Genomic DNA, 24,187 nt, shown 5'->3' on the forward strand with positions numbered 1-24,187 from the left:
TTTTTTTTTTTTTTTTTTTGAAATGGAGTCTCACTCTGTCGCCCAGGCTGGAGTTCAGTGGCACAATCTCTGCTCACTGCAAGTTCCATCTCCCAGGTTCATCCTATTCTCCTGCTCAGCCTCCCAAGTAGCAGGGACTACAGGCACCCACCACCATGCCCAGCTAATTTCTTATATTTTTAGTAAAGATGGGGTTTCACCATGTTAGCCAGGATGGTCTTGATCTCCTTGAGCTCGTGATATGCCCGCTTCAGCCTCCCGAAGTGCTGGGTTTGCAGGCATGAGCCACCATGCCCTGCTGAATGTCAATGACTTTTTATGGTGGGCGTTTGTGACACAGACTAAGCATTTGTTGTGTGATCTCTTCTATTAAGAATAAACTATTTTATTTTCAATTCTTGGTTTTTATTGTTGGAATTGTAGCACTTCATAAAATTATAATAAAACAAAAGGCAAAAGAAAAGAACTAATTTAATAGCTTTTCAAGATCATTCCAATAACTTGAGATGTTCAAAAAGATTATTTATTTATTTCTTTATTTATTTAAGACAGAGTCTCACTCTGTCTACTAGGCTGGAGTGCAGTGGCGCCATCTTGGCTCACCACAACTTCCGCCTCCCAGGTTCAAGTGGTTCTCCTGCCTCAGCCTCCTGAGTAGCTGGGACTACAGACACACACCACCACGCCCACCAGGATAATTTTTGTACTTTACTTAGTAGAGGCTGGGTTTCACCATGTTGGCCAGGCTGGTCATGAACTCCTGACCTCAGGTGATCTGACTACCTAGGCCTCTCAAAGTGTTGGGATTACAGGCATGGGCCACCACACCCAGCCTATTTTTTTTAATTGATATAAGTTGATAGTATCACCTTTAGATTTTATCATACTACATTGGTGCTCTTTAAGTATGTTGCAATATTCTTGAAAGTAATTTAAGGTGTTTCCCTACCTTAATCCTTGTTATATAATTACATCTGCAGATTTATATGGAATATAGATTTTCCTTTGAAATTTTTAGCACTTGTAAAATTATTAAAGTGTAAAATATGAAGATAACATAAATGCAAGCTTACCTTAGCAAATAAAGCAGAGGTCAGGCCTTGTGAGCTGTCTGCTCTCTGTTGTTGCTGTTTAGCTCTGCTGTTGTTGCACAAAAGCAGCCATACACAATACCTACACAAATTAACATGATTGTATTTAAATAACTTGACTTATGAACACAGAATTTGAATTTCATTAAAATATTCATGTAACAAAATATTCTCCTTTTGATGTTTTTCAGTCATTTAAAAGGTAAAACCATTCTTAGCTTAAAACCATACAGAAACAGGCCATGAGTCAGATTTGGCACAACTCCTGATATAGATCTATATGCGTATACATAAGTTATGTTGTACATATAAGAGTGCATGCCAATCATATGAATCTTTACTTCCAGATGTAGGTAATTCCAGATTCTAATTTGCTTAATGGTGTCAGGATTCATGATGAACTACACTTTATATACAAAAATACTTAGATCTATTGGGAGGGCTAGGGCAGGATCTAAAAGAGTAAATTTTCACTTTCTCACTTAATTGAAGCGTATCAAGTTCCTATTATATGCCAAGTTCTATGCTAGGAAATGGGAACCCAGTGACCTAAAGAACACGATACCAGCCACCCAGGAACCAAAAGTCTAGCAGAGGGAAGCAGACATGAAAATAATGAATGCCATAATGTGTTCAAGGTGGATGAACAGTGGGGGGAGGGAATATTTGATTCTACATGGAGATTAAGAAATGACTTCAAAGGAAAAGTTTGGGGGAATAGAAATCAGACATTCTGATCAGCTGTATTTTTTTTTTCTATATTTGAAATCAATATAGAAAAGAATCTTCTAGAATTTTTACTGTAGAGACGATTGACTCACATATAATGAATTAGTATTTGTGCAGTAGAGCTACCTACTGCTGTGGGTCGGTTCTTTGTAGAGTTTTTTTTTTAGAATAAAAGTCATAAATGGCCTCATCAAATTATTTTACAAAATTAAATACTTTATGGGTAGTTAGGAATGAAAGACACTTGGTAATCATAGGTTTCTGAATGAATATATTGATTCAAACAAGCATAAATCATAGGCTATACTGATTATTAAAACCAGTAGGCGATACTTTTACTGCTTCCCTGCAGTGTTATAAATTGTAACTTTCCTGATCTAACTTTCTGAAATTCTTTGTAGAAACTAGGCTGTCAAAAGCCTCTGTATGTGCTTTTTGGGGTTCAGAAAGAAGTGTATGTGGAATTACATATATGTAGTTTTTTAAATGGACACCTTAAACTGGTGCACACACACACCTTAATCTATGTTTAAACTACACTGATTTATGAAGATGAAATGTAAGTGTAAGTTATGTGGGTTACCTTTCGAGAATGAAGCCTGAATTGTAACAAATGAATATGAACTTTGAGTTATGATCATAAAACAGACTTTCTCTAAAAGCAATTAATCGACATTAATGTTGTACTTAAATTCTAAAGACAATTTAAGGGGACAGGAGTAAGATTGCTTTAAAAATAAGTGTATGGCAGTAGGGATGAAGGTTGGGATGTGAAGACAGGAAATCTATGACTTAGTAGCCATTACTGATACCTGACAATAATCATATATGACCTTAATTCAGTCTATACGTAAGAACTATTTTTAAAGCTAAAAAAATGGAAAAGCCAATCGTGTATTTATTTATTTTTACTATTTGACTCTGTCAAAAACATCCAAGTTGCAAGTAGCTAACTAGTGGGGAGCTGGGCCTGACAGTACAAGAATTTCTTAACAGTTCTGGACAAAGTGCTATAGAAAGTAATTTTATGCCACTTTTAGCAAAATGAGCTCTGACTCCCTTACTTTGAAGATACAGAATAATAATCCCACAAAACTCCTCAACCTGGGACATTAAAATATCATTGTTTCCTTTGAAATCAAAACATTTTGTGTGTAAGCTTGCATTTGGTTAAGAAATATGGTGCTTGTCTTCTATAGAAGGATTTTGCTTCCATCTTATTGCATGTAATGAATTTGGGTGCTGTCCTGAAAATAAATTAAAAGCCTCGTTTAAACATCATGTTAATTTAAGAAAAACAAAATATAGCTTAAAAATACATTTGAACAGTTAAGGAATAGACACTGATAATTATTTGGAATAAGGACTTTTACAAGTTAATAGTAATAGGACTACTAATTTTGTCTTACTAATGAACATTTTCCAATAGTGTCTTGCATATATTTAATGAAAAGCTAAGTTTCCTGCCACTAGAAAAGTATATAGTAGATGTAATTTAAAGTGCAGAAACAAAAGCAAGATAAAAGAAAACAGCATACATTTCAAATGTATTTGTAGCTTCAGTGAAAATAACGTAAGTTTTCCAAGCTTTATCTATAATTATTTTATAATGTTTATACTAGTTAACTGTTACATAAATATCAAGATAATACTTCTTTGTATTCTAACATGTTTTAATAAATCAGCTAATAATATAAGGAGTGTCTATTCACTTCTCTATTTGAGCCTTCTACTGCTGAAAAAATAGTTATTTCTTATTACCTAATATTACTGCATTTTATTTAGAAAAATCAAACCAAAATAACTTTGAGACTTACTTCGAGCTCGAGAGGTGCCTGTTAGTGGTCACTTAATGTGAGTGCAGTTTATTTTCCGTGACAGAATAAATGTTTTATTTCCATTTTTCCATTTTGTTCTACCCTTACTTGCATAGGAAAAACAGTTTTACATTGACATGCACCACTTCCCCCCAAACGTTAGCATCCATTTTGTTGAATTATTACTTTAAAATTCAGGCATTTTTGTAAAGCTAATACATTGTGCTTTTTACTCCTCTCTTCATATACTTTCCCAGGGATGCCTTTTCTCAGTAAAATGAACCTCTTTGTCTGTCTTTGACTAAAGGCAAACCTTTAAAATTTTAATGAGAGATGTTTCCAGTATAATGAATTAGACCAAAAACTCGCTCTCTCCTTCCTCTTCTTTCTCCTTTTGACCTCCCTAAACTTTCAAATTAAAGAGATTATAATCAAAACCAATACTAAGCTTTTGAAATCAGGTCTAAGAGTTGAAATTCAAAGTAGCAAAACTAATCTTCATGTCTGGCTTCTAGATGAGTTTTGTTAGACACAGCTCACATTCTGCCACCTCCATTCACAAGTAAAATCTGTGTTACTATTACTATAATGAAGCTACTTTTGCAAATATTGTTCATAGATACAGATATGCATACATAGGAATTTCGCTGCAAGTAGAAGTCAGAAGCTCTGATAAACTGTTTCTTAGTTTTGCTGAAGGCTTTGGGCCATGCCTTTTTGTCATAAATGTTAGAAGTCAAATGTAAACATTGCATGAGATGGAGTAGCCTTTATACCCATCTAGATTATACTCTGCATTATCTTCATACAGGCAAGAGGAATTCTTGATTAGCTAATGCTGCCTGAGAGGCAGTATGGTTTAGAGTTTGGATTCTGAACACGCACCACTTGGTCTCAAATTCTAGCTCTTACAAGCTTTGTGACTGGGGAAGTTATTTAACCATTTTGTGCCTCAGTTTCCTTATCTGAAAAATGAAGATGACGATATTATCTACTGACTGTTGAGAGCAGTAAATCAGTTAATAGGTGTAAAGGGCAAGAGCAATGCCTGGAATGTATCAAGTGCCTTTTAAGGGTGTGCTGTTACTGTTACCTAATTTCAAATTTGCTACTTCTTGTTGTCTTTTAAAATATCCCATGAGGAAGAAATGGGAAACATGCCTTAGTATACTATTCCAGTATTGTGCAGTTTTATTTTAATGAGGTATTTTAATTATTCTGTCTAGGAGATAACTGCATTCTCATTATGCTTTGGGCCTTTGAGAAGAGGCACTGTCATGAGCATAAGCCATTTTCATACCCGAAGGCAGCCTGATACAGTGGAAAGATCCTGCGTATTAGAGCTAAAAACCTGAGTTCAAATCTTAGCTCTACCATCTCCTGCACTGGAACTTATGCAGGCTCTTCAGCCCCCACTGCACTTCAGTTTTCTTGTCCATAAAATGGGTATAGTGATTTGTATTAATTAGAGTTGTTTTAAGGATTAGCTAAATGTACATCATCTAGCGTGTAGTAAGCTCTCAATAAGTATTAGTTATATAGTAGTAAATAAAAAGGTGATAAAATGATTTTGTAATGATAGGTTTAGTGATTGATAAGGTATAACCATAATAGGGACTACTGTGCAAATTACTACTGAAAAGTTATAACCACTAATTTATTATTTATCATTATATAAATAGACTATTCTTCAGATCATTGTTGCTATTGAAAGATAAGTCGAACTTGAATTTCCTTTTTTGCTAAGAAAAGCAATCCAAGTTTCTTTACTTTCTGTTTCCAACATTTACGTTTCTCCTCTGAATCTTCCAGCCGATCAAGTCATTAATAAATCATGGATACTAAATTAACACAGAGCTCACTGAGGATCTGGTTAATTCTGTTCATGTGGAAAAGAGCATAATCATTACCGCATGGTTTTTCTATCAATTAATTGCTTTTCTAACAGAATAACATTACTGACTCGTGTGATTGGTGGGTACCCTATGACTGACTGTTCTTTTTTACCCTTTGGCTAGTCTTGAGCTTTCCTCTTTGTAATTTTCTGCTTGCTTCTAAGTTATTTAACTGTATCGTTCATTTCATTTATGACCAGGAAACACAAGAGGTGTTAAGTAGAAAATAGCTTAGTTTATTTCCTTGCTGCTGTGGTATATGTAGTAAAGCTTTGCCAACAAAGGGAAAATATGGTGTGACCAAATGGGTAAAACTTTATTATCACCCCCATCACCCTTATCGCATCCAATAATGATAATAATGCGTACTAGGCCACTTTGTTACCGAGCAAAGATTTTGCCAAAATATACCACTGCCATGTAGAAATAACATATTAAAAGAGTTTTCAAAAGATGTAGGTGTTGCTGTGTAAGTCATCTCTTTTTCTGTGCTTATCTCTATAACATATTAAAAATTGTTATACCTTTAAAAATAAGAAGCCCAACACCTGATAGCTCGTGAGTGTTTTTTAGAGCTTCATTCAGTGCTTCATTTTCATTCATTGTGTGAATGAGCCCATGGTTTCTATACTTTTATCGGTCTCCATTGTATTATTATGCAAACTTAAAAATATCTTCCTAGTAAATTTCTCTGGTATCATTCTGATTCAATGTGCTGAAGACTGATGATGATTCCTTATTTCCTATTGACTACGTGAGAGTGTGTTTAGGTGAATTAAAAATACAAATATGTGTACTGCTGTTTCACTTTTTAAGGTTGACTGCCTTTAAAAGCCAGATTTGAGAGAACTAGCTTGGCCAGAGGATTTTAGATTAAATCCTCTAAATGCATGCCCCTTTAGAAGCTAAATTAACAAACTCTCTTCATCAACTTCTCAAGTTTTCTCTTGCATGCCCATGGTAGCTAGAAAAATCACTAGTAGAACAGACAGAGTCTTTGACATAAATTTAGAAGTAAAACTCACATGTACTTATTCTTCTACATAGTGTCTCTTCTTGCAGTCAAAACAGAGCCCTTGAACAGCAGTGAAACCACAACCACGACTGGAGATGGAGCGCTTGACACTTTTACTGGGTCAGGTAAAGCCTTTAGCTCATGTGTCCTTACGTACACATAGGGGTGCGTCCACATCCTCCTCCCTGGGAATAAGCAGCATAAGCATCCAAGCTCTTAGAACTTTGATCTTTATAAAGCTAGAAACAAGTTCTTATTTTTTTGAGAACTAATAGTCATAAGCAGTATGCATTGTTATAAATTGTATTTAGAATAATGTTGCTTGATATTGTAGTTGACAGCAAAAGTTCCATGACTTTCTTATTACGGATAAGTAAACTTAACTTCCTTCAAAGTTATTTTATACAATGCTTAATTAATTTAATAATTAAGTTGTAGTGGCTGACCTTTCTTCTTCAACTTACCCATTTGAATTACATAAAAACTACCTTCTGTTTAACATTCGAGATGTAAAACTATCCATTTGATTCCTTCTAAATAACCTTGTTTCCTCTCTGGGTTTAAAAAACTCCTCCTGTGTAAGCAGCTGAGTGACAAGTATTAAAGGTTAATGGGCTGCAGGAGAGCACATGCTGGTTGCATTAGAACCCAGCCTCTGAGAGTGCTCATATGCTTCAAAGAGAACAATAGCATGTCTTTAAACATCAATCCCTTTAAAATATAAATACCTGATAACTCCCAGCTGGGCACAAAGGGCATGAATTAAGTTGATTCAATTAATTTTTTTTAAGTTACAATATTTCTTTGGCTTATTATCTGGTGAAAGGATTTTTCTAACCTGAGGAGGAATGGGTACATCAGAAAGAAGAACATTAAACGTAGCAAAGTATCTGTGGTAACTGAATCTTGGTTCTGTTATTCTACTTTAATACATTTTACATTTTACATTTATCCGTATTCTCATGTTATAAGGATTTTTTGTAGTACGTTTTATGTAACAATAGTTGAGATGTGTCTTAGAGTATTATGTCATTATAGCATATATTTGATTTTTACAGATGATCTAATTTCACTAGTTCACACCGATTAGAAGCAGTTGCTATATATTTACATAAATATTAGTACTCCAAGAAAGAAATACTAGTACATAAACTTTGCATAGAGACTCGTGTGTACTAATCCACATCTTTTCTAGCAGTTTACCTGCCTCTCAGGAGACAAATAGTTACCAGTTCAGGATTCTGTATTGTACACCTACCATAGGTTTTATAAACCTTCTGCAAAATAAATCTATATGAACAAATTTTTAAGGAAAAGAATGGAGTTATTAATTTATTGCTGATATACTTCAGTAGTATACTACAAGTTCATTGAAAGCTGAATGACAAAACCATAAAGTGTTAGCTCCAGAAGGAATTTCAGAGCTCTCTGATCCATTTTGTAGACCAGAAAAGTTAAAAGTGGTTAAGGCCATACAGTCAAGGCCTCACAGCTGGTGGGTGGTATGAGTCTAGAACTATGTCCTTATGATCAGCCCCTGGGTCCTTTCTGTAATACTCCACCGGAAAATAGATGAAAAAAGAAATAGGTATGAACAATCATCCTGTCTGAAATTCACTCATATTATCTTTATAGATATTTTCTGAATTTTTTAAAGAATTATCTAGGGATGTGCTCTCCAATAAGGTAGCCACTAGCCATATGTAGTTATTAAAATTTGATAAAATTAAAAATTTTGTTTTTTATTTTCATTTTCACAGCAATAATGCAGTAAGTATATTTTCAATAATATTAATAAATTTTGAAAATCATCAAGTATGACTAGAGGTGTTAAGTTCTCAATATTTTCAGCAACCAAAATTTAACTGAATTTTCAAGTTTAAACACATTTCAAGTGTTTAACAGCTGCATGTGGTTAGCAACTACCATATTGGACAGCTCAGATACAGAACATTTCCAACTCTGTGGAAAGTTTTATTCTACAGCAGTGATCCAGGGCAGGCATGATCAACATTAGCACTGTGAAAGACTCGGGCTGATTATTTAGTGTGGGAAATCTGTCCTCTGCACTGTGAGATGTTTGGCTGCATCTATCCCAGAATGCCAGCAACACTCCTCCAGATGCTTCTTTACTGAAGAAGCAACCAAAGATGGCTTACTAAAGACAACCAAGAATGTGTCCAGACTGTTTAAATGTCCCCTGACAGGCAAATTCTCACCTCTACCCACTTCTCATCCCATTGAGAGTCACCAATCTAAGACGGCATGATAATAAGAATGAAACCTTAAAATTGCTTTGACACCATCAGAGAAACTGACAGTAGACATTAAACATTTATTTAAATTAATTTTCAGGGCATTTCGAAAACAAGCTGGTTTGCTTACTGTTGTATGCAGAAATGATGGAATGTAATGAGTATATTGGGTAATGTTTATGATTAATCAAATGACAGTGGGGAATAAAACGAAGGTCTTTCAAGTTTGTACAAGATATTCCAGAAATCATTCTGGAAATGAGGTTGCCCTTTGTGAGAGGAGTCTTTACTTTGATCTGCATAATTTCCACTCACTTTAATCCAATTTTGTTGTTCTTTTCAGTTATCTGCAGATTTCTGAATTAGAACAAAATGTATATATTTTAGTAAAGAAACATAAACTTTCCTACGTGAACATCGTAGTTTTCTGAGTCAAAGGTTTTGTGTTCTATTTAGAAAATGAACATATAGACGTTAATAGAAAATTGTAAAGGTTAGTTGAGCCTTTATAGTGTTGTGAGTACATTATTCTAATGATGTTTAGATTTATCATTAGAAGAAACATCCTGTATATTCAGAATTGAGTTCATGTATATGAGTTTTTTCTGAAATGTGTAATTTTGGTCTATGTCTTATTTATTAGAAGTTACTATAATGAATATTTATCTTCATTATTCAGTGTCTCTTTGGAAAAGCCTTCTATTTCACAGTATTGATCGTAACTAATTAGTATAGCCCAAGTCTTGAGTGTACCAAGGAGAAATTCTGTAAAGAAGAGATGAAAGAATATATAATTAAGCCTCATTTAACTATATTTCTGTTAGAGTATTTGGTATTGTGAATTGATAAATTAGAATGACTATCTTTGGAATAACACTATTATTATGAAATGTACATTTAATGCCCATTGTGTAGTAGAACAAAGAGTCTGTTTTCATTAAGTTGATTTGAAAATTTTAAAACATTCTTTAAGTTTTAATAAATATGTAGAAAATTAATAGTTTATTGGTTCAATTTATTTTCGATACATATCAAATTCAGTTAAGTTTGGGTTGCTGAAAATATTTAGAAGTAACACCTTTAGTCAAATTTGATGATTTTCAAAATTGACTAATATTCTTAAAAATATACTTACTGTATTATTGCTATGAAAATGAAAATATTCTTTCCATATTCAGAGCTTATAGGCAAAATAGCATTTTAAACACATTAAATTTTATGTGTTTGTGAAGCACATCACAAGGGTACTTGTGATATATATAGAAATATATCATGTTTCATAAAATAGTTAGCAACCTAAACCTATTTGTCACTTTTACAATTCTAAAAGTTTAGCTCCAGAATTATTATGAACAACTTAGAAAGGACATAGTACTTTGAAGTATAACTATGATTGATTAGACTAAACTAATTCCAGCACTGCATTGTGTACTGCTTTAATCTTTTTGAAAAGTGAATGAACAGCAGATGGCCCAATAAAGATACTCTGGGTGCTCACGCAGTGTGGATTGGCTCTAAGGGAACTGGCTCACACTTTAGAGTCCATATATTTGCAAAACATCTGTCTTAGTCAAGGCAGATAGTTAAAGGAAAGAGAAACTTCCAAGCTTTTGGATATATTCCAGTTTGGGGCTCCATGTTTGATGAACTGTTAATAGGACCTGACTTTCACCTTTAAGTTCTTCTCAGAAAAGTATTATCTCTAATAGTTCAAAGTTTATTTGTAAATATAATTGCTACTGCATTTTGTGATTATGTTTTAAAGAAATCACCTATGCTTTCTTTAATTATTACTGGAATGTTTTAGACTGCATTTTTAATTGTTCATCTGATGGGTAAAATGAGAGGAGGTAGAATACAATCGTATTGTACTGTTAGAAAAAGAAGTTTGGAACATCACACTCTTCTTATTTTGTATTGTATTTCAATTAGAACAAATATGGAAGAAGAGCGATATGTACATATTGCCATCATATTTGGCATTTTAAAATGTAAAGTTTGCAAATTTTAAAAATTTACTTTTATATTATGAAAGCTTAATTACCCTGTAATCAAAGATATTTATTCATAGCATATTAATATATAAGAGCATACTAATGATTTGAGAAAATGGAGTGGAAGAGTGATAGAGGGAATGATTTGTGAGACAAATGTTTATATCATGCTTTTCGCACAAAACTCAAAGCAGTTTAATTAGGAGAAAATGTTTAGGCAGCTGTTTCTTTTTAGAAAATGAATTTTTGGAAACATGTGTTTAACACGGTAATTTCTTCAAATTTGTTATGTACACTCCAGTGAAACGTATTTATGAAGCAACCTTTGGTGCACTGGTATTTTTGTGTCTTACAGTAATTACAAGTAGTGGCTACAGCCCCAGATCAGCACATCAGTATTCCCCACAGCTGTATCCTTCCAAGTAAGTGGTCAGTAGATTCTTTCTGTTTTATTAGAATTTTTTTCCAGCATTATCTTTATTAATCTGTATTCGCACAATTTGACAAGTTTAAATTGGCAAACATTTATGTCTATAAATGTATTACAGTTAGCTGGATAATACTTGGATAGATTAAATATATAGATAAATATCCTGTACAAATTTGAAATAGAGACACCAACGTTTGTCTTGATAATTCCCTTGAATATTTATATATATCTTGAGAAAAATATCAAGCTCAAATTAGAATACATTGCATTTTAATTCAAATTCAAAAATGCTGGCTGGTTAAAAAATCTAAAGAGATTACATTTTATCTAAATGTCAACACTTCATAATTAATTCTATCATTGAAATTCTTTTGTTGGATTTCCAGTTCTAATAAACATAGTTTTGGAGAATATGCTTTATTGTTTTTTATAACTAATATAGTCACTTTATTGAGGACAGTCGTAGATATTTCTGAAGTTTAACTATATTAGGCATATATCTGAATTGGTTTGGAATCAGCCAGACGTGCCAAGATTGTGTATTGCTGATACATACACATTTAAATATAGTATGTTATTTTCTGCAGCATCTAGAATGTCTGCCTTTACGTACATATAGACTGGAGGTTGGATATCCAATGGAGAACATGATGTAAAATGTGGCATGATGAAATGAATGATGTTCCTTTATTTATTTTTTTTTTTGGAAACTTCCTGCCTTTCTTTTTCTTTTTTTAAATTTCCAATTCTTGGGAGCGAATTCTTGGTACGGCTTTTAAATAGACTTTCATAGTCTTTGCATAGCATTAAGTCACTCATGGTGAATGTGAATTTGCTCATGAGCATATTAATAAAGCTAGCGTGTGCTCCATTTTCCTCATCTACATATTAACTGGAGTGCGATTTCAGATATGAGCAAGAATTATAGACCTGGAAGAGACACTAGGTATAATATCTAAATCAAATTTCTGCTTTTACAGATGTGGTATAGACGTAGGGAGTTTAAATCATTTGGCTGTGATCACTAGACTGGCCTGTAGCAGAGCCTGAACTCCTGACATTCAGACTGTTGTTTTTTCCTATATTGTTAACATTACGGATAAAGAGGATTACGTCCTGGATATTATAGGGTTTCACTGAATCTAGGCTGTCTAAATTAATACACAGTCTTTGTTGCCACAGTAATGCTATTTTTCTGATATTTAGGCCCTATCCACACATTCTTTCTACACCAGCAGCTCAAACAATGTCTGCATATGCAGGCCAGACTCAGTATTCGGGGATGCAGCAGCCGGCCGTCTACACAGCCTACTCACAGACAGGACAGCCCTACAGCCTGCCCACTTACGGTATTTTACATCTTCTGTCTTCTCCTTTGGTTATAGGCAGGTGATCCTGCTGGCTGGTAGCTTTGTATTCTATTGTAGGTTACACTTTAGAAGGAAAATCATCTTACTAATTAAATGGTTTGCACAATCATTTTTCTGAACAGATTTGGGTGTGATGTTGCCAGCCATCAAGACAGAGAGTGGACTTTCCCAAACTCAGTCCCCATTACAGAGTGGCTGCCTCAGTTACAGCCCAGGGTTTTCTACCCCACAGCCGGGCCAGACACCTTATTCTTACCAAATGCCGGGTAAGTAGCTAAACATGAAACATGTTTTGGGAGAACTCATTCTTTGAGTGAGACTCACTGGCTTCAGACTAGGAATATCCGATCATGAAGACAGTTTTAAGCTTTATCACAGCTCACACAATTTCTAAAGAAAGATAGACAACTAGACAGAAACATGATGAAATGGTTGAGTATACATCAGGAAACAGGACCTATACCAAACTTAAATACTTAAGTTTAAGCTGAGTAACATCAGCAGGAAACCAAGTCCAAGCAAAGCAACTCCCAAGCCAGACACCAGGTCAGCCACACGTTTGGCGTCTACTTAAGCGATTTAAAAGATCTGTAGCACAAACCAGTATTTTCTTTTCAGTATTCCTGAAGTATGTAATGCTGTTTTGATTATACTTAAACTTGAATTAGCTCTTTTCTAAGTTCCATTTATCATTGACCAATTGAGGATTTTTTGTTCATTCCTAAAATTCCTCTCTCCTATTGATAATATGTTGCTTAACAGGACTATTACATAATATTTACTCTCCAATCCTCCATATAGGCATATAGGATCATTACATTTCTTTTAATTTTAGACTCCTATTAAAATTGTGTTTTATCTTTTTATTGTTGTTCTTTGTTTTTGTTTTTTTGATATGGAGTCTGGCTCTGGTGTCCAGGCTGGAGTGCAATGGCGCCATCTCAGCTAATTTGCAACTTCTGCCTCCCAGGTTCAAGCGATTCTCCTGCCTCAGCCTCCTGAGAGCTGGGATTACAGGTGTGCACCACTACGCCTGGCTAATTTTTGTATTTTTAGTAGAGACAGGGTTTCACTATGTTGATCAGGCTGGTCTCGAACTCCTGATCTCAGGTGACCCGCCCGCCATGGCCTCCCAAAGTGCTGGGATTACAGGCATGAGCCACCACGCCTAGCCATGTTGTATCTTAATGCAATAGTTGCCAAAAGAATTTTAGTGACATAGTAAAAATTTTAAAAGCTGGTTACTATCTGTCATTTTGTCTGTACTGAAAATCACAAATTTGGGGCTATATTAACATATTTGAACCAACTGGTATGACATTTTGGTCAATTGATTCAAATGAAATAATTATTTAGATATGTTCAGCTGGAATAGCAGTGCTCTTTTTCCCTAGAATGTAGGTCAAAACATATTTGAATGCATGCTGTAGCCTCAAAAATTCATACAGCTTCAGTTAGCCATGTGATACACAGTATTTTTATTTTTTCACAAATACTTTCATATTGGCTATTCCAGGTCAGGTCAGTGGCACTGATTACATAATACATGACTAGTCAAAACACATTGATAAAACAAGTAATCAGCTACCTCAATAGCCTTTCATTTTAGTTTTTGACAAGCACATCCCATAAGGACTTTTTTTTTTTGGAAACCTATAATTGGCAGCTCACTTGTTTTTGCCCTGATTTGAGAAATCATTAAATGTCAGACCTTGCAGTAAAGTTTTAGAAGGCCCTCAAACTCTAGATTTGTGTAGTATAAACAGTTCTCCCTTGAGTCTGAACCCTAATTCACAGCTATTTTTGTTCTAAAGTAAAGACAAAGTGAACAAAAGTACAGGGAGTTGCTGTATGTTTATTTCCCACGCTAAAAACCCTGTACAAATGTTGAACTCAAGTGATTTGTTTTTGTATGTAAATGCAGTTGATATGATTTGAAAGTTCCAGTAGTTTCCTGGAGGCAGTCTTAGTCTGTGTAAGATTTTATCATTTGCGTATCCCTGCACTTCTAGACTCTTAACCCTTGGATGTTAGCCTCACTCCTTATGAAGACTATTCCCATGTGCTTCTGTTTACCTCAACAGATTCAACAGGAAAGGGTTTACCAGCTGTTACAAGAGGGAGAGAGCTAAGCCTATTTTCTGTATAAATGTCTCAACTTCAAATTTCACTATCTTCGTGACAAATTTCAAAGTGTTTCTCTTACAGAATTCTGCGAAATGAAATATTTTTATCATTTTACAAGGAATACTTTTAAAATGCAGTTTGTTTTTTACCTCTAGGTTCTAGTTTTGCACCGTCATCTACTATTTATGCAAATAATTCAGTTTCCAATTCAACGAATTTCAGTGGTTCACAACAGGTATAGTAGCTTTTGTGTTTATGCTTTTATATGTATTTCAGATTTTGAAGAGTACTTGGGTTGCCATATATGTGTGTACCCTCCCAGGATAAGGTTTCTTTATTTAAAAATTATTATAACATTTCAGGATAGTGAAAAATTACCTATCTAGAATTCTTGGAATATGTATTATTCTGGCTATTTTAGATTTTTTTATTGTTAAACATTTGTGTTTTAAACATTTATACTGTAGTTGTTTTAATCATTTGGCATGGAATTACAAAATGTATTGTATATTTTCTGTTATCTTAAAATACTACTAAAACAATTTTATTTTCTTGATAAAGCAGTTATTATAATGAATATTAATTGGTTGAATCAGTATTAATTGATTAAAATCAGTTATAGGATTATGCTACAGACTATATAACATTGAACAGTCTTAAAAAGTGTCCTTTGTTACTAAACAAAATGCCTCAAAGACTACTGTTGGCTTTTAAATAATTTTTCTATTTTTTAGTTTTATGAATACTTTCAATGTTTGATTCCCACTTTCCTGACAGCTGCAGCTTTTTGCTTTTGTCACCGTGCCTGCCTTTGGTAGTCTTTAGTCCTCCTTCTAATTATGTTTTCTTAATATTTTTGTGAGTTTTAAAATCTAACATGTTAGAATTATGCATGAAGCAAGAGTGAATGACCCTAAATGAGTGAATCAGCTCAGAGTGTCCCTAAATTCGTGATTTATGTTGACACTTCCAAATCTTTTGTCCGTATTTTTTTATTTTCAGCCACATTCGAAGTAGTTGAGATTGAAGAGTGGCTGACTTCTGGTCTGGCAGTGCAGTATTTTACTTTAGTATAATTGCTAGACATTTATATATTCTAAAATGTAAGTTACTGTACAAGTGCTTACTTTTTGATTTACTGAAGGGATTTTATAACTTGCTTTATTTTAGTTTTATTGATATAACAAAAGGCAGAAAGGAAATTTTGATCATTAAAATAGTGTGAAATAATAATATTTTTGATAGGATTAAACTGTAATTTAGCATTAGTTAGAAAAACGATATCTTAAAACACTAAACATCAGAGCCAGTACATGTATTTTATTTTTTTAATTGAGAATTTTTTTGTAACTTGATTTTACACGTTTATTTATTGGTCCAACAAGCATTTATTGAGTACTTGGTATGTGTTAGATTTTTGGCTAAGGATTGAAGATTCAAAACTGGTAAGTCATTGTTCCCTGCTCTTTAGAAGGATTCAGCCCTCCAAAGAAACAAATATGAAAATAAGATGGACAGAGGGTGAGATATAGTGAATATAATAACAAAAATATACACTAGGCAGAGTTGTCCTATAAGGGAAAAACTACTCTGCCTCTATTTGGAAGGATTAAGAAAAGATTTGTAAAGGAAAAAAACATTTCTTTAAAAACAGTTAATCATAAAACAGATCTGAAAATCTGTGAAGATTTAAATACAATGGATCACAATATAAAATGTAATCTGTATTTGGGACCATGCCTGAGCACCAGTTTGTTGTTTTGGCTAATACCTATTGAGTGTCCATTAAGTGTTAGGAATTGGTCTGTATACTGGGGTACACGAAGGTGGGGCCGGAGTGGATCAGATCTGATTCCTGCCTCATGGAGCTTACAGCCTACTGGGACAAACAGACAATAAACCAGTAAACACACAAGTACAGATTTAGAAAGAGAACAGGCTCTGTTAAAACATCAACTGAAGTATAATTTTGAATAGGGGAGGTTTTATATAAGGCTTCTCTATGGAAACCACATTTAGGCCAAGACTTCTAAGAGTTAGGTGAAGGAGGGCAGTGGTGTTTGAGGCAAAGAAAGCAGCGTGTACCAAATCCCCTATGGATGGAAGACTTGGTGTGTCACTGAACTCAAAAACAAACAAACAAACAAACAAACAAACAAAAGGCTGGAGTTTAGTTAGTGCATGAGGGGCAAGTGTGGAAACACATTTGCAGAGATAGGTGGGGGCCTACTCACGTAAGGCCTGGTGGTTTACAACAAGGAATTTGGATTCTGTTCCAAGCCCAGTGGGAGGCTATGATAAGATTTTGAGCAAGAAAATTACATCATTTAATTTATGTTTTGAGAAGATAACTCTGCCACCAAGGTCTTTGGAGAAAGTCAAAAATGGAAAGAGAAGATAAATTTAAAAATGAATACATTGCCTGCAATAGGAAGAAAAGGTAGCTTGGACAAGGGGGACGACAGTGGAAATGAAAAGAAAGGGAGATCTTTGAGATATGTTTGAATATGAAAAGACATTATATTCCCCAGTGGGGAATAGCCTGACCTTTCCAGTATGTAACCTCATCTTCTTCTGCAGGAATTAGTAGGCTAACAGAGCACTTCAGCACAGATGTTTGACTTAGGCACTCTGGGTTCAAATCTAGCTCTGAAACTTACTAGCTGTGTGACCTTGTGCAAATCACTTAACCACTCTGTGCCTTAGTCCCCTTCGATGTAAAATGAATGTAGTATTAAGACCACATAAGAGATTATGAGGATTAAATGAGTAAATATATTTGAGCCCTTAGAACAGTGTCTTCATACAGAGTAAGCACTATGTGAACATCTACTATCACTGTTTTACTTTGAGAGATATTGCTAGGAACTTTGTTTAGATATGATGAGGTTTTTGTTCTTGGCTCACAAGTGGTAGTGGGAAACATTGGATCTTGAAATTTTCAGACTAATAGAATTTTAGTTTTCTGCCATATTACCTGATCCTTTATGATAGTATACATATTTACTTATAAAGATTATTTCTTTTATTTTTTGGAAACCACATCAAATGTAGATCTTTGTTTCCTTTGGAACACATTTCATCAGGGGATCTTAATGTTATCGATGATGACCAAGGATTTGTCATCACCGATAACGTTTTGGGCTGACACATGCTAGATATATTAAACACCAATTATCACAATAATTCCTTACTCATCATCCTACTATGTAAAAGGATTTTGAAGGGTGATTATCATCATTTTAAGGTTCTTAAAATTTTTTAATAAAAAGCAGGTCAAGGGTGTTGATTCAGTGCTTTCGTTTATCTCTGTAACAAAGGAGGGAAACTAAATAATTGAAAAGTTCACTAAAGACTTTCAGTAATCTTTCAGTTACTGTAATGACTGGTTTTCTTTGGAGAGTATTAAAGAGTAATTTCTCTTTCAAACACACACATCTCAATTATTGTTTCAGGATTATCCATCCTATACAGCCTTTGGCCAAAACCAGTATGCACAGTATTATTCAGCATCAACGTATGGAGCGTATATGACATCAAATAACACAGCCGATGGCACACCCTCTTCAACCTCTACTTACCAGTTGCAGGAATCTCTCCCAGGACTGACTAACCAACCAGGTACAGATCTTCACCCAGGTGAAATACTTTTATAGGTTTTGCAGTATCTAGTAAAATGGAGAAAGTGGACATTCCGAAAACATGGCTGAAAGCTCCCAGATAATTGTTCTGATGTTTAATCTGTGGTAGCATGACTGTATAAGATGAGGCTCTTCTGGCATTCCAGAAGATCCTTCTTTTAGATATGGGACAGATAGGCGATTTTAATCTCTAAATGATGGTGTACATATGAATATGGAGCTTTTACCAGACTCATTATTCGTTTTGTGAAGAGCTTGCAACAAAGTTGTCATATTATCTTCCTTGAGTATGACTGATATTATTTCCTTTATGCTAAAGAGACTGCATAAGCCCTTCACCTTTGTAAGTTGTCAGTAGCTCTAGCCAGTGAACATTTCCTACATTCCTGGGATTTGTAGAATCAGTGGTAGGTAGTTTAATGTCTTTGTGTGATCAGTGTGTATTTAAAATCCATTGTGTGTTTCATTATCTGAAACTTGCGGTATTCAAATTGCATTTGCTACACATAATTTGACACAGCTGAAGTATTTAAAGTTAAAAGCAAATTTAACAGAGACTCAGCATAATCCTAAGAAAAGTTCCAGGACTTTTTGGAGAAATTATTGAGATGGTTCTAAAATCACAAGGAAAGGTGGATGAATTAGAATAGTCAAAACTATTTTTAAAAATAAGAACAAAGTTTGAAGACTCAGATTACCTGATTTAAAGACTTATAATGTACAGTTATCAAGAGAATGCAAACGGATAGACACATACAGCAATAAAACACAATGGAGAGTCCAGAAACAGATGCATATTTATGCTAGAAAGCAGATTTTTGAATCAGGATACAAAGGCCAGTCTTTTTAAACAAATGGTGCTGGAACAATTGGACATCTGTATGCAAAAGAGGAAAGAATCTCAACTTGTATACAAAAATTAACTCAAAATGGATTGTAAGCCTACATCTAAAAAGCTAAAACTATAAAACTTCTAGAAGAAAAAAATGGTGAAAATCTTTGTGACCCTGGGCTACATAAAGATCTTATAGATATGACATTAAAAACACAATTCATACCAGAAAAGAATAGATAAAATTAGATTTCAAAAAATTGTAAAGAACTTTTGCTCTTCAAAAGACACTGTTATAAGAATAAAAAGACAAGCTATAGATTTAGAGAAAATATTTATAATACACATACTGATAAAGGAATTATAGAAATATATAAAGAACTCTCAAAAGTCACTAAGAAAATGAGGTTAAGAAATTTTAAAATATCAATAATTTGTTCAAGTATATTTTTCTGCCTTCGGTTATTTGCAAGATCCAAATTCATCTCTACTTCTTTTTTACTTAGCTTTGGATGGGAGGGAAAATAGGGAAACATGGTCACAATACTGTAAAACACTCTTTTTAACTGGACCAGTGGGGCCAAGATGACTCAGTGCCATTAAACGATTGTTTATTGAGTGCATAGTAAGTATCAGCACTGTGCTAGAAACTGGTATTTCAGCAGTGAATGAGCTCTTTGCACACCTTTAGCTTCCATTTAACAAGCAAGACAAGGATCAAGCAAGTAATTACAATAGTGAGAAAGGGAAATGGTAGGTCATATGGGAGATATTAACAAGTAAACTAATTTGGACATAAAGTAAAAATGAAACTGATATTTTAAGCAACAGCCAAGATATGTTTATATCATGAATTGATGAAATGATAACACTCATGATTTGTAGTTCCCTGTTCAGAATATAATCTTTACCTATGGGTCCAAGGAATAATTGTCTAGTAGATGCAGCTTGTCTTTGATGCCCCTACATTTTAGTTTCTTTCCCCTTACCTTCCTTTTATATCCTCCTACCTGTGAGTACACAGCCTCTTTGAATTTCTGGTCCTTGTCCCTTTGGGGCTCTCTGTTTTGGATTTTTCAGCTAGCCTTAGCCTCCCTGGGTATCTGTACCTCTTGCAAGGCCAGGATTAGGGTGAGGTCAGTGAAGCACCCAGAGCAAAAAATGTAAGGTGGAACTCGTTCTTAAATTTTGTGCCCTAGGCGCCTTACTCATTAAGCCCCAGCCCAAATCACATGTTCCAAATCTGTCATGATCCTCTTTGGGTCAATACTTGCATCACATCAAAGATCTTCTTTCATTCAAAGAATGATTTCAGAATTCCTTGCTTAACAAGCAGTTACTTTAGGAAGGGAGATATTGGAAGGTTTTTCTCAGTGATGAATGTGTGGGGAAAACAAGGTAGGGCGAGTATTTAAAAATGAAATCACAGATATATTTATTCATCAAGATATCAGAGACTGAATGACGGACAAGACCAGCAGGGTGTTTTTTTAATTTGCTAGACTACAGCTACCAAGAATGAAACCCATTTGTGTACTCAGATACGGTATATGCTATGTAGAGCTTTGTATAAAATGTTGCTTTTTTTTTGGTCCAATTTCCATATAATCACAAGAAAGCTTCTCTGCAGGAAAAACACAGATGGTTACTTTCCTTATTAGAATAATCAGTATTGAAAATAGCTGTTTATTCATATTAAATATATTAAATACAGGCAGGTAGATAGTCTGAGTATGTGACTTTGGATGTGACACATTCACATATGGAATTCTGACTTTCACTATCAGAATGCTGCAATTTCATCAGGCCTCCATTGGTTGCTAAGGCCAAGAAATACGGTTTGACATCATTTTCAGATTTTATTAGACTGTCTGTTGAATTTAAAGAAGGAATTAATTCTGCTTATAACTATATTATTCTCTCAGCCAGAATTGTAACAACACACATGTCTGGATCTTTAAAGAATTCTATGACCTCAGACCTTCAGTCAATGTAGTTTTAAGTTTAATTTTGCCTTTTTAGATCTGGCATACAGCCAAAAAGCAAACAAGTTTATAACTATGGAATTTTTCTTTATTATTGATGGAATCTGATGTATTTAGTTCAAGGGCAAGAAAAGTATTTCCCATTGACTGGTTCTGCATTTTGGACTTAAAGTAGAAACCCAAAATGAAACCCACAGTTTTTCTTAGAAGAGTCACTGTTGAATTCTACTTTTATAATGAAAACATACCTTATGTTCAGTAAGAGACAGCTGGTTGTTCTGATTTAGAGATAAGTCTAATGAAATAAAGTGGGATCTAAATATCCAAAACTTAGAAGGTACAGTTATTCATTACTGTACTGATTAAAGGATAATTATTCAATCATGTATAGTATTGGGTCAAGAAAAGCCTAGGGCAATTTTGTAATGACTGACGTTATTTGGAAATTGCAAATAGCATTCCATTATTTAATTTACCTTATTAGGTAGTTTGACAGTGGATTTAAAGTAACACTACCATGCTGATTACGAACAGACATTTTACTTCATTATCTTTCCAAAGGTCTTCTTTAATGTAAAATTTATATTGGGTGTATCATATTTTGTATTTGTATTAAGAAAGTTTGAGGACAGATTCGCACATGAAGATGAGAAATATTTTTATAGCTCCTCCTTTTCAAATATTTTAAACATCTTTAAAATCAAATACAGTTAGTCTTGTATAACAATATTGTGTTTTACCCTGAGACTTTGACAAACATTACAATACATTAGCTAATTGAACCTAACAAGGGCTCCAGAAAAGTAAAGGATATAGTAAGATCATTTCACTCTCTGAAAAGAAGCCATTTCTTAGGCAGAACATAGCAGCCTTTTGATAACTTCATGGTATTTCAGGTAAGGAAAGGAAGAGAAGCAAAGTGCGAACTCATCTAATGGAAACTAACAAGAGGATTTAGATAGAAAGGACCACATTCAACTGCCAATTTACATTTTCCCTACCTGTGGCATTGCTATGCCCTTGTGCAATTACCTGAGTGAAATTTGGCAAAGGCACTGGAATTAACGGCTTTCTCCTTTTAAAAAAAGTGTCAACAAATGTTTAATGACTGGTTGAGCTCAAGTTCCTGGTTTTACCCTTTATCAGAAGAAAGGATAGCACCTTCAAAAGGAATAGAGGTCAGTACAATTCCACCTGGGTGATTGCTCTAGTAGCCCAGATGTATCGCATGGCCTTTGCAGGACATGCTCTTTTACTTCTGTGAAGTTCTTTCAGTGAATTATTTGGCCCTCCATCTCACAGAAATTATATTAACGCCCATGTGACTTTTTAAAAATTTATTGTTTAACTGACAAAAACTTGTATATATCGGCTCAATGATCGACACCTGTAATCTCAGCTACTCTGGAGGCTGAGGCAAGAAGATTGCTTGAGTCCAGGAGTTTGAGTCTTTAAAAAGAAATTGTATCTACTTTTATGTATAACCCATGGTTTTGAAATACATATACATTGTGACATGGCTAAATTGAGCTGATTAACATATGCATTACCTCACATGCTTATCATTTTGTGGTGAGAACCCCGAAAATCTATTCTCTTAGTAATTTTTAGAAATACAATACATTGTTATTTCTTATAGTAACATGTTGTACAATAGATATCTTGAACTTATTCCTCTTGTCTAGCTGAAGTTTTATATCCTTAGACCAACAGCTCCCCAGTCTCCCTCTCCAGCCGCACAGCCCTTAGCAACCACATCTTACTCACTTCTTCTATGAGTTCAACTTTTTTGCACTCCGCATGTAAATGAGATCATGTAGTATTTGTCTTTCTGAGCTTAGCTTATTTCGCTTAACATAATGTTCTCTAAGTTCATCCTTGTTGTCTCAGATGACGGGATTTTCTTTTTTAAGGCCAAACAGTATCCCATAATGTACATATACCACATTTCCTTTGTCCATTTATCCATTGATGAACACTTAGGTTGACTCCATATCTTGGCTATTTGTGAATAATGCTGCAATGAACATGAAAGTGCAGATATCTCTTCAACATACTAATTTCATTTCTTTTGCTGTATACCCAGCGGTGTGATAGCTGGATCATATGGTAGTTCTGTTTTTAGGAACTTCCATAGTGTTTTCTATAATGGCTGATATGGTTTGGCTGTGTCGCCACCCAAAATCTCATCTTGAATTGTAATCCCCCTAATCCTCATGTGTCAAGGGAGAGACCAGGTGGAGGTAATTGAATCATGGGGCAGTTTTCTCCATGCTGTTCTCATGATAATGAGTGAGTTCTCATGAAATCTGACAGTTTTATACATGTTTGGTAGTTCCTTCTGCTTTCCTTCTCCTTCCTGCCACCTTGTGAAGAAGGTGCCTTGCTTCCCCTTCCCCTTCCCCTTCTGCCATGATTGTAAGTCTCCTGAGGCTTCCTCAGCCATGCTGAACTGAGTCAGCTAAACCTCTTTCCTTTGTAAATTACCCACTCTCGAGTAGTTCTTTATAGCCATGTGAAAACGGACTAAATGGCTGTGTTCATTTACACCCCCACCAGCAGTGTGCAAGATTTTCATCCTCCACAGCATCTCCTACACTTGTTATCTTTCTTCTTTTAGATAATAGCCATTTTAACAGGTGTGAGATGGTATCTCATTGTAGTTTTAATTTGCATTTCTTTGATGATGAGTCATGTTGAGCATTTTTCATACAACTGTTGTCATTTTTATGTCTTCTTTTGAGTGATGACCATGCCAACCCATTGCCCATTTTTTATTTGGGTTATTTGTTTTTTACTATTGAGTCGTTTCAGTTCATTATGTATTTTGGATATTAACCCTTTATCAGATGTATGGTTTGCAAATATTTTCTCTCTCTCTAGTAGGTTGTTATATGACTCTTTTATAAGTAGAAGCAGATCTAGGTTTGACCTTTTGGTAACCTGAAGAGTCCATTGCTGTTTGCCTGAGAAAGTATAACCAAATGGTTAAAGCAGGAGTTCTGC

The 24,187-nt window shown here is 34.5% G+C and overlaps 1 protein-coding gene across 4 annotated transcripts in view; it reads left to right on the forward strand.

Moving 5' to 3' along the window:
• Positions 1-24,187, forward strand: part of EYA4 (EYA transcriptional coactivator and phosphatase 4) — a 290,845-nt gene that overhangs the window by 214,450 nt on the left and 52,208 nt on the right. For all 4 annotated transcript variants that reach the window (XM_017879599.1, XM_017879602.1, XM_017879601.1 and 1 more), the window contains 6 exons: positions 6,580-6,672; positions 11,152-11,218; positions 12,433-12,575; positions 12,719-12,862; positions 14,879-14,958; positions 18,179-18,344. In XM_017879599.1, coding sequence (XP_017735088.1) covers positions 6,580-6,672; positions 11,152-11,218; positions 12,433-12,575; positions 12,719-12,862; positions 14,879-14,958; positions 18,179-18,344 — 693 coding nt within the window. The remainder of the gene's footprint in view (positions 1-6,579; positions 6,673-11,151; positions 11,219-12,432; positions 12,576-12,718; positions 12,863-14,878; positions 14,959-18,178; positions 18,345-24,187) is intronic.

Source organism: Rhinopithecus bieti, unplaced genomic scaffold, assembly GCF_001698545.2.
Source record: "Rhinopithecus bieti isolate Rb0 unplaced genomic scaffold, ASM169854v2 scaffold_10612, whole genome shotgun sequence".
NCBI lineage: Eukaryota > Metazoa > Chordata > Mammalia > Primates > Cercopithecidae > Rhinopithecus > Rhinopithecus bieti.